This window comes from Harmonia axyridis, chromosome 1 (assembly GCF_914767665.1).
Source record: "Harmonia axyridis chromosome 1, icHarAxyr1.1, whole genome shotgun sequence".
Taxonomy (NCBI): domain Eukaryota; kingdom Metazoa; phylum Arthropoda; class Insecta; order Coleoptera; family Coccinellidae; genus Harmonia; species Harmonia axyridis.
In genome coordinates, this window is record NC_059501.1 from 73,073,740 (window position 1) to 73,085,708 (window position 11,969).

The following is an 11,969-nucleotide window of genomic DNA, read 5'->3' on the forward strand; positions in this document are numbered from 1 at the left end:
GGGTAGATTTTTTCGTGCGGAACTGAAACTTTTTTATAGTTTGTTGAGAAATTTATATATCGCGTTAAATATATTTTTGAAAAAGGAAAAATAAAGAGACTTATTTGTTATAGAAATTGGTATGGTTTACATTCAAAAAAACTCAATTCGGTACCTGTTATAACTTACAATTTATACCAATGATAACTTCTGAAAAAAGTGTCTGTAGAATGTTCGTTTTTCATATTTATAGCACAGTACCTAATAAAGAAGTTATAATAACTTTTTATTTCATTTTATTTTCTAATATTCCAATTTTCAGTAAATTAAATCAACAATTAAGCCTGAAAATGTGCCATTAATTTTTTTCTAGCTCATAGAGATTCTGAAATCCCCTTACTAGACAACAAATTTGGGACACCCGATATCTAGCTACCAGCGACTGGACGAACAGACAGAATGTATTTGGACTTCAAATTCTTCATCAGCGAATGAACCCTTGATTGAAAATTCTTTACCCACAGTTTTGTTGGCAAAATTATATCCTTCTATTCTTCTGAATCAAGGGAGATAAAACTTAGCTAAAATGATCCATAGATTCAGGGACCTGACCTGACATAAGAAATGTAAATAATAATCAAAATAATTCGGCTCTCTGGTCACGGTTGAAGGAGTGTACCATCGCGATCTAAATAACAAATAACAATTAGGTAATAACATCTTCATGAGATGACTAAGTTGCTCTGTCTGGATTTTCAATGATGTCACTTAATTGTTTCATTCGGTTGAATTTCAAACGATGTTGAAACTACCATTCTCAGGATACAATCGAAAAAAAATTATCTAAAATTATCATTTCTTAGTATATGTGAAATAACGGGTAAACCAAGCAATTGTCTGTGATTATATGAGAATGTCTGTTTCTATCAATGCACATTTTTTCAGTTCAGCTATGTCTATTGAAGTCAAGAATTCCTTTTAAGTAGGCAACAATAAAAGAACTATTCACAGAATTTCTTTAACATTCTTACAGAAATGAGTAATTGAATCTTTTCAAATAATGAAGTAAATTCATTATATGTTTCATATGATTTTTATGATGGCTATTGACAATGGACATGATCAAACCATTTATCTGCATAATTTTGTTTTAATCCAATAACTAGTAGATTAAAACAAGTATCATACAGACATTCAACAAATTTTCAGATAGTAAAGATAAACTTGAAATAAGTTCGAAACTGTGCAGTTACACAATATTGTTAATTAAATTGTTAATATAAAATTTTATGGGCATAGTAAAAACATAGAAGCTATTAAACTTTTCATGATCAACTACCAAACAGTAGCGGTTGAAACAATTCAATATTTAAAACAAATTGATTGGTTGATTGAATTCGAGTAAATCACTTCATCTTTCTATGTATATTCTTCCTTAAATACAGAATTGAAAACAACTACCTTCTTTCAATAAAAAATAAAAATTTTCTTGAGTTGGAATGTTTTGAATATTTTTTTCGGCATGAAAAATTCTGGGTTTGATCTTCATCTTGAACATTGTTCCTTTGTTTCTTATTTTAAAACATTAAAGATAAATATAAATAGGACACATGTCATGTCATATATGTAGGTATCAAAGATCTTCAACTACAATAGATTATAAGATTGTGGTTTCATCTACATTCCAGATCAAATCTCATCCATCATCGCAGTTTCTGGGTATTCGTTAATGAAAACAAACAACTTTATTCAACAACTACGTTTTTGTATAATATTTCATCCCACTCAGTTTATATGCACTCCTGAGGAAATCGATACATGAAATGTAGCAGTAGAAACCAATATGTCTGTACTTTCCATGAATTCATAAACATTGAGCGATTGGCGATACAAAAAGAGTAACAAGAAAATTAATTTTGAAAATTTTGTCTATCCGTCTACCTGTAGACGCTAACCTCCGAAACAGCTGCATGGATTTGAATCGCTTTTCCACAGTTGGATTGAGATAAATTTAAAATAGCATTCAGGATTTGTTACAGTGAAATCGCGGAGACATGTGAATAATTTAAACGTCATAGTCTTTCACGAATGCAAAGTCGCGTGCTTAAACTGGTATCAAACAGTGTTGGTTAGTCGATATCTAAGGATATCAGTGGGGCTATCCAGTGATTATCAGTGGAGCTATCCAGTGATCTTCAGTGGGGCTATCCAGCGATTTCCTTACACAAAGAATGAAAATCCGATTAGAAAGAAGATGAGAATCTTCCTTTACATACGCAAATATTTGTCCCTAGCATCAGCATAAGAATTTTACATTTTGAAAGACAGTTATAATAGTGATCGGTTTGTTAGAGCTGGTTGATGTGAAATAATACACCTCCAACATTACCAATCGTATGAGTTCATATATACAACATCTCAATTGAATTAAGTTATATTTCATACTGAAAAGATAACTATAACTATGTACCACATTGCCAAATTTTCTGTTCTTTTTAGTCATGATTAAGGACAACCCCATTATTAGATTTAAATTATATAATAAATGTCCGAAACGTCGACAAGGTTTGATTCACCTCTCCCATATTAGTCCAATTTGGCCAATATCTTACTCACAGTAATAGAAATGGAAATGAACAATCCTCCCTTAAGAATTGTATTCCCATATCATGATCTAGTCCCAATTATTTCGCACATACATACCTACATGTACCTCCCTCACCTCGTAGCGTTATTTTATTGAAAAAATAATTCAAATGAAAAGGGAATAATTCAAATGAAGGTATCATTCTATCTTCATTCAAAATATGGAATATCATCTGATACTATTGTTACTAAGGTATATGGTTCAGTCTTTAAAATTCTAAGTAGGTGTGTTTATTTTCATTATCCGATGATTTGTCCGGAAGGAAAACCTCAAAAGGGTAATTATAAACATGACCTCCGTTTTCGATTCAGCTAACCGCCTCAAGTGATTTGGGTTTTAATTAACGTTAACCCGATGTGTTCTTGGAATCAGAAAAAGACTTGATGTGGGAATTTTCCAGAAACCTAAATTACTTAAAAATAATTCCGATACAGGAATGAGTAGAGGATCAGCTACGTGGTAATTATATATCATTCAATTGTAGACAATTATTATGACTCTATAAAAGGTGGAATGTTCGAAAAGGTATGGCGATTCTCACGTTATTGGAGAACAATTGAATTGCGAATTTTCATATGGAAATTCCTAAACGATATTTTCACGTGTGGATGTGACTGACTCGAAATTGCTTTCGATTATCGAAGTTATTAAGGTATATACAGACTAATTGAGATGATATGTTTTCCGTAACTGACAGCAATATTATTTGAAATGATGAGTACATCGCTAATATTTATGTTGATCCTATAACCTTTGGTACAGGAAATCGGCAAATCAATGCTTTCATGGTTTTCGCCAAAAGTGAATCTCAACATTTATATTTTCTTCCCATGAAAAATATCTATACTAATATACCTATGGTTCTTTTTTAAAGCCCGCTATCTGGGCAGTTGTCACTTTTGAAGCTGTATTCCTTTTAACTACTCCATTACTTAAAATAAAACAACTCACTGGAATTGTTGAAATTAATCACAAAATTAGTGAGAATTTTGCATGCAAAACAAAAGCACTTTTGGGTCGTAGTGAAGCACCTTCTCGGCCGGCAATAGTGAAATTAATCAAAAAAAATTGTGCTGTTGGAACAAGTAAAAGATGAAAAAAATCGAAAGCGTGTGCATCACTCCTGAACAACTGAAAATATTGCTGCTGTAGCCGTAGTGTTGACGAAAATGCAGGTTTGTCGATTGATTTTGGGAAATAAGGCTATAATTTTTGATTCTTTGTGGCCGGAATTGGAAAATATTGTGTGGACGACGTTCAACAAGACGGCGCTACATGCCAAACAAGCAAGGAAACTATCAGAAGAAGAAAATAGTTCACCGGAAGTTATTAGCTACTTTTAATATTACTGCAATTGGCCACCGAGATCTCGTGATTTAACACTTTTAGGCGGTTTTTTTTTTGTGAGCCACGAGAATAGTAAGGTATATGTCAATGTGCTAATTGGTCAAGAAAAATTTCATGAGTCGCGAAAAAATAATACGCAGGAAAAACATTTCAATTGCTATACATACAGGGTTATCCAGATTTCAATTCAATAACTATGTCGTCAGATAGAATAACTTTTTTTATGAAAAAAGTTTATATAAACATATATCCAAACATGCTTAGTATTCAAGATACAAGGTGTGAAAAAAATTATATGTAAAATTATAAGTATAATCTCTTTTTTTGTCTAGATAATATAGTGAGATATGAAAATCTCCTGCCAGAATTATCCAGTGGTGGAGATACAATAACGCGATTATTCTTTTCCTATTGAAAATCCAGGCCACTGTTTTCTTTTTGAGAAAATAATTCCATTTCTGAAATCAATGAAGTTGCACTGGGAAAAAGCCCTGTTGAATTTTTGATAATTGAGTACAAAACAAATACTATCAACAAAAATTTCAAATATTCCCATAAGTAATGAATGAAAGTACAAAAATTGGTGTAGTTTATTATAACGCTTTCAGATGGAATTCTATTGAACATTTCAGAAAAAACATTGATGAGGCAATTAAACCACAAGAAATATTCACAAAAATTGTTCAAAATATGAACAATTCCTCTCAACACCTCGCACCGACGCATAATTGAATCTCAGTAAAACTTTGTTGATTTCAGAAGTGAAATAATTTTTTCAAAAAAAAGACAGTGGCATTGGTCATCAATAGGAAAATGATCATCGCACCCCAATATATACGCCACTGAAAAATTTTGGTGGGACATATTACATTATCTAGATACCAGAGTTATAATTCATAACCCTGTATGTCAAAAACGAAGCTTGTTGAGATTTATGTAAATAATAACTTTTTTTCATGAAAAATGTTGTTCTATCCAACGCAACAGTTATTGACCACCCTGTATATATTGCGAATAAGCCTAGTTTCCATCCACTAGTGAGGGTATGTTAGTATGAAAAGCCTCCTTCCCATTTTCCAATTCCTCATTTCTCTAACGATGATACACCAACCCAACTTCAAATTGAAAATTCTCAATACCACAGTTGTGAATACCATCTACATCCTTTGTCTCATCTCAAGATTACATCACCTCGTCTATTTCTGACTGAATTTTTATCAGCGCAAACGAAAGTTTATGTAATTCACGACCAAGAGATCCTTCTTCGGTTTCCTGATCTCCAGGACCTTGCGAGTGAAATGAACAATCTCATTTTTACAAATTGGAACTACCAAGTCATGAACAATGACTGCCTGGAGATTTTATCTCTATTAATGAAAGATACCTGTAAAAATCGGAACGTTGATTTTCTGATGGATTCTAATGATATAGCCGCTATTAAATGGGAATCTTTTAACCTTTACCCTTGAAGAAAGAAGCGGAGAAATAAATCATGAATGAATTATCATCAGTTGATGCGGAAGCACGCTGTTTCTTGGCGGTGTTTATGGTCTTTGTTTTGCTATTTAGAATTTTTACCATTTAATTATGCACGGAACTGAGTTATTGTGATTTACTTTGTGGGTTTCGAACAATCACAATGAAAGGATATAAACATGTTGTGGAGTCTGTTTACATACAGATCGCATTGTTGGATCTTGACCAGCATAATATCAGAATACTGTGCTAGTCATTGGGTATTACGTAGTAGATTATTTCAATTCAATGTACAAAAACAATGTTTATTTATGTTTTATTATATCAAGGAATGGAATAGTTCATTTGATTGTTTGCTTAATTCTAAGGATTAATATTGTGCACAACCAGAATAATATTGTGCTATTTCAGCAATCGTTCCCTGAACACACAGTCGTCTCTACCTATTAGGTACATAAAAGTGTGTATCATTCATAAATCAGAAATTCAGAAATATATTCCACACTATTCTATCAAAATTCATAAAATAATCAATAAATTGTTGATGTATAAATATACATATTGGTGTAAAACTTGGCTTCCGCCGTTTTGCAATAGATGGCAGTCGAAATATTAGTCGATTTGTGTCTGCATCATAATGTTATTCTCGATCAAACATGTCAGATTATGAGCCAAATTCTCGTCATTTGCGGAAGGTTTCAATTTTCTACTTTAATATGAAGAAATATGCGACTGAGGCTCATCGAATGCTCTCAAATACCTATGGTGAGCCCGCTATTAGTGGAGAACGGGCTGAGAGTGGTTTCCACGCTTCAAGGCGGTGTTTTTGACGTGGGACAACAGCATGGCGGTTTCGAAGATTCGCAGAATTGAAGGCATTACTTGATTGAGACTCGTGTCAAACGCAACAAGAATTGGCAGGATCTTTGGAAGTGACGCAACAAGTCATTTCAAAACGCCTGAGTATCATGGAAATGATTCAGAAACAAGGAAATTGGGTGCCATATGAATTGAAGCCGAGAGATGTTGAACAGCGTTTGTTTGCTTGTGAACATCTGCTTGCAAGGCAAAGACGAAAGGAATTTCTGCATCGCATTGTAACTGGACACGAAAAATGGGTTCATTACGATAATCCTAAGAGCAGAAAATCATGAGGATATCCCGGTCATGCTTCCACGTCGACCGCCAAACCGAATATTCACGGTTCCAAGGTCATGCTCAGTATTTAGTGGGACCAGCTCAGCATAGTGTATTATAAGTTGTTAAAACTGACTGAAACAATCACAGGCGAACGTTATCGAACGCAATTTATGCGTTTGAGCAGATAATTGAAAGACAAACGGCCACACTATAACGAGAGACATTATTATAAATTGATTTTACAGCATGACAATGCTCGACTCCATGTTGCGAAAGTGGTCAAGAATTACTTGGAAACTTTGAAATGGGAAGTCCCACCAGACGTTGCTCCCTCGGGCTAACAGTTGTTTTCGATTAATGTGACACGGCCTGGCTGACCAGCATTTACAGTCTTATGAAGAAGTAAAAGAATTGGATCGATTTGTGGATCACTTAAAAAAATGACCAGTTTTTTCAACGCATGATTCGTACGCTGCCCGAAATATGAAAGAAAGAAGTGGCCAGCGATGGATACTTTGAATGATAAATGTATAACAAGTTTTTCACAATGAAGCCTTGAATTTTGGAAAAAAACGGCGGAAGCAAAGTTCTACGCCTATTTAGCTCTGACAATCAAGGTGTTTTGAAAGAGAGAAAAATCAAGAAACAATTCACATATGCACACGAAGTTAAAACAGTCCAAAATTGTGAATTAAAATTCAAAATGTGTTGTTTTTTCGCCATTCTTGATTTAAGCATTCTGTTTTTTACTAAAAGATTTGAACTGCTTTCAAACTATCCAAAAAATTTTGATTTCTTATGGAATATTAAGACTTTTCAGATGAATGACAAAATTATGAATGCAATTCAACCTTCTAGATATCAAAGAGTTACGATTCATACAGTTTTGCGATGATGAAATGTTGCATCTTCTCCTATCAATTTACATTCTCTTTGCCAAAACTCAATAACTGTTTCCGCTCCTTCCATATGTATTCAAAGATTGATGTTCTACTTGAGACAACTAACGTTATTTCCTAATTTCATAAAATGTACTAATCGATCAGTAAACATAACGGCCCTAAAGCTATAACCGAGACTGCTATCTCAACGTCTTCAGTCAGTTTAGGTTTCAGAAATGAAGACGAATTTTGTCATTATACTGTTTGGTGTGTGGTCGGCATTTATATTCAAAACTCTAGCTACAAATAGAGTAAAACGATTAGTATGGCCACCAGGAGGAGACAAAATACAGGTAAGGGAATTAATAAATTTTTACGAACATGTTGTTATCATTTATCAATTATTTCTCGGAAAATTTCAGATGATTGCTGGAGTTGGTATACCGGTGGATCTACAACGAGAAACAGTCATTTTCGGGATGGTCTATAAAGCTGCCTATGCACTTCCTAATAATGTAACACAACTACAAAGTAGCAACACTATCTATCAGAGACACGCCAGATCTTCTGAACTTGAGAATAAGAATATTGTGAATTATCTGGAGAGGTGATTACTCAGAGTAATAAACATAGATATAGGGAGCATATGTCATTTTCAGTAAGCCAATTTTGTCCCCAAGATGAACTATCAAATTTGACATGTAGCGCGCGGAAATGAAAACATATCAGTGTTACGATATTCCACTTAATACACGAGTTTCTCCACAAAGAACGCACTTCTTATATCCCATAGTGAATCAACGTTTCATATTAGCTCAAAATATATTGAAATAAATACTTAAATATATAAGAACTTCAGAAAACAAACTTTCAGCGAAAAAACGACGGGAAACAACCGAAGTCACTAGGAGAACAATAGTTGCCAAACCTTGGATTTCAGCAGGTAGATACAGAAAATAATAAACAGTCTACTTATTCGAATTTTGACAAATCGGAAAAATATCGGATTCCTAATATTCAAATTTGCATATTCAATCGGGAATCTCTTTCAATATAATATACAATCATAACGATATAGTAAAATTGTGGATTTGCAAATATATCACAATCCATCCGACAACGTAATCTAACCATGTTGGGGACATTTAAAAATTACGTATACGCCCTCTATCTATGTTTATTTCTCTATGAGTGGTTATAACTACTGAAAAAATTCCATCTTAAAATGTATGGGATGCATTGTATACTCATGTTTCCGTTATTACAGTTTTGTACATTTAAAATTTTCAGGTTTCTGTACGTTCAAAATCAGTACAGTAAGAAATGTGTTTTGAGGACCATTTGTGAAGCTGCATCTTCCAATTTCGATCAAAATGGAGGATTTATTAACGAAGTTATAAACATAATATTCGGGTAAGTTTCCATACTTCTTTCATCGATCAAAATAGAATATTATTCAAGGTATTACGATATAACACTTCTTGGATATTTGCATATATTTTCGAACACTTCTCCTTAGAATATTGGAACTGCTCTTCAAGAACAGCAGTTGTTGAAAAAACAATTTTGACAAGATTCCCTCATAGATAATTTTAAAATTCGGCTATAAATCAATGAAATATGTAGGAAATCATCAAGCCAAGTAGCTTGACTTTTTAACCAACTACTTGATTCGAAAATCAAGCTCTGGAAAAATAACATACTTGAGCTTGACTTGACTTGATTTTAGATATTTATTGCTTGACTTGATATCAATCACAAACAAACGAAATAGCAGGCACCTTATTGAACGCTGGCAGACTCAGTAATTTATACTGAGTAGCGTCTGCCAGCGTTCAATAAGGTGCCTGCTATTTCGTTTGTTTGTCATCATGGGTAGAGTTATGCGGTACTGATGATCCCTAATGAGTGTGGAACCGGTATATCGCTATTCTCCCTCGATGATATGCATTCTCCTTGGGTTACTTTCGATTGTGATTCCTACGTCATGACGTGGAAATCTTCTCTTTGACATGTTATGTTGATGGCATTTTGCTGATACATTAACCAGATAAATAATTAATATCGTATGATATTATTACACTTGGAAATTGTACTTATTTTTCTTTTTCTTTTCATCATTCATTTCCAAATATCAGCCGTTTTATTTATTACTTGATATTACTTCAGCTTGATATGCGCGCGTCGCACGGCATATAAAATTCTGCAATCTCGTGCGCGCTTAGGCTAAATAAGGGCATTCCTCGAGCACCGAGAGAATGAAGCATTCGCCAGTATGATTTTATTAATAATTTTTTCACATTTCTATGAAATCTATTGGTAGATTTTGGTAGTTCCAGAAATATCCTTCCAAATTTGGCCAACATGGCGAAGGATTTTCTATTAACGCCAGCATCTTCAGCTCCTGTTGAAAGACAATTTTCCAAAGCTGCTCTCACAGATACAAAAACCTGCAAAAGGTTAGGTTAGGCGACAAATCTATGATGCCTCACGTGTCTAAGATCCTGGATGGAAAGTTATGAAATCAAACAAAACCTGCAGGTTTTTCAATACTAAGAAACTTTATTTTTTCAATATTTCTTATTTTGTTATGATTTATAGTGATTTAATTTATGTTTCTATTTCACAAAAGTTGATATTTTCGGTTCTTTCATACAATAAGTTTGATAAATCATAGTGTTTTTTGCAAGGTTCTTTCTCATTTCATAATTTTTTTCATTGATGTGACACTACACAATGAAACTGCTAAAAATCAAGTAGCTTGATATGATTCAAGTACTTGATAAAGGAATACCTGACTTGTGATTAAAAAACTACAACTTGACTTGAGCTTGACTTGAAATCAAGTCAAGTCAGTTCAAGCCAAGTAGCTTGAAAATCAAGACAAGCCGTGAATCCCTCGAAATATGTTATCCATTTTCATTTACCTTTAAATCATATTGAAAATGTACCCAATTGGTGTAGTTTGAAATTATAGTTTATCGTGAGAAATGGTGAACTGAATATTGAAAATTGTTTTAATAATAGGAGTAATTAGATAAATCGCAATCCCTTTGATAAGAGGCTGACAGATATCATAGCCCCCAGGGTATGAAAATCTAGATAATCAATATGCTTGGCAAATAAATGACTATTGCTGTATAATGATGGTTTTAAAAACATTCAATGAATGCTAATCATCAATATATGTGTTCATTCTGTTATATCAGTAAACTATTCTGAAAAAATAAGAAGGTTTATTTCGTCAAAGTACACAGTAAGTCATATCCTCTGCAATGCTCAAGAATTCTATATGTAAAATCGTTTCGATCTTACCAGAGAACGGAGTTCTTGATTGTAAAGCACTATTTGCAATTCTATTTGATTTATTAGAAAGCATTTTTGTGATATTTAAAATGAGAAAACAAATAAATATCCAAAGAAATGGATAATATTGCCTTGTAATAAAATACCATATGTTTTTTCAGATCAATGGAAGAAACAATTAGACATCACGATGATACAAGTTACATGGATGCCTTCAAGCAAGGTGTTGCAGATCCTGACTCATGCATAAAAATATATCCCCAGTGTAAGAGCAATTTGTTAGATGTTATTTCAGATCAAGAAGAAAATTCTGTGTGAAAATTGAATGCATTTTCAATCCTTGAACCCTATGCAAAAAAAACATTCAACCATTATTTCTACCCTTTCAATTCCTACAGGGAAAACTTGTAGGTTTTTCCAATTCGAAAAGATTGTTTCAATTAGAAGAAGATAAAGTTGACAAAAAACTAAATATTAGTTGTACTTTCAAACTTTATTAACGATAGCTACTCAATATAAGACAAATATATGTTTATGAAAACATTTCGAAACAAATAAAGAAGAGAAAATACTGGTTGAGCACCCTTATTCAACTTGATATGCCATCAGTCAGGCAATAATATATCCAAGATTTGCAAGAACTCAATTACAACACAGTTCACTTTATCATGACCCAAAATTATATAGCCTCCTACCCGTTCTATTTAAAAATAAATGGAACATGAGAAATAGGAGACACAGAAATAATCTTAAAATGTATATACAGGCTGATTTTACTCTGTATTCGTTGCTGCGCCATAAGGAATTTTTGCTGTGATATTAGAAATAAATTGAAAGGTTGTCAGGAATGTGGACTTTATTTGATGCCAATTACAAAAACGCCAACGTTTTGAGGACTTTTCTCCTCTTTTCAAGGCTGTGAACAAAAAACTGAGTTCAAGGTAAACAGTATACAAGGAAATGTTACCCTCATTACCAATATTTTGTACTTTCAAATACAGTTTAGAATGAAAACTTTGAAAACATCTATCTGAAAAATCTTCTAGCTGTAGAAAGATGCACGACAAACTGGTGACTATTATCGGCTAGCCTTGTTCGTCGATCAAATTGAGCCCCTGGAGGAATCATGGAGGCAATGGCAGCAGAACACCTTCCGTGGTAGTATCTGTAAAAAAGGCATAAGTCTCCAACCT

At 33.3% G+C, this 11,969-nt stretch overlaps 1 protein-coding gene across 1 annotated transcript; it reads left to right on the forward strand.

The window, feature by feature from the left end:
- Positions 1-7,598: 7,598 nt before the first annotated feature.
- Positions 7,599-11,094, forward strand: LOC123688816. Its single transcript, XM_045627540.1, has 4 exons — positions 7,599-7,823; positions 7,893-8,077; positions 8,761-8,883; positions 10,938-11,094. The coding sequence occupies exons 1-4, from the start codon at positions 7,707-7,709 to the stop codon at positions 11,092-11,094; spliced, it is 582 nt and encodes a 193-aa protein (XP_045483496.1). The 5' UTR covers positions 7,599-7,706.
- The last annotated feature ends 875 nt before the right edge of the window (positions 11,095-11,969 follow it).

Coding starts and splice junctions, on each gene's coding strand:
- LOC123688816 (XM_045627540.1), top strand. CDS start 7,707: ATGAAGACGAATTTTGTCATTATACTGTTTGGTGTGTGGTCGGCATTT. Junction 7,824..7,892: donor CAGGAGGAGACAAAATACAG/GTAAGGGAATTA, acceptor GGAAAATTTCAG/ATGATTGCTGGAGTTGGTAT. Junction 8,884..10,937: donor GTTATAAACATAATATTCGG/GTAAGTTTCCAT, acceptor ATGTTTTTTCAG/ATCAATGGAAGAAACAATTA.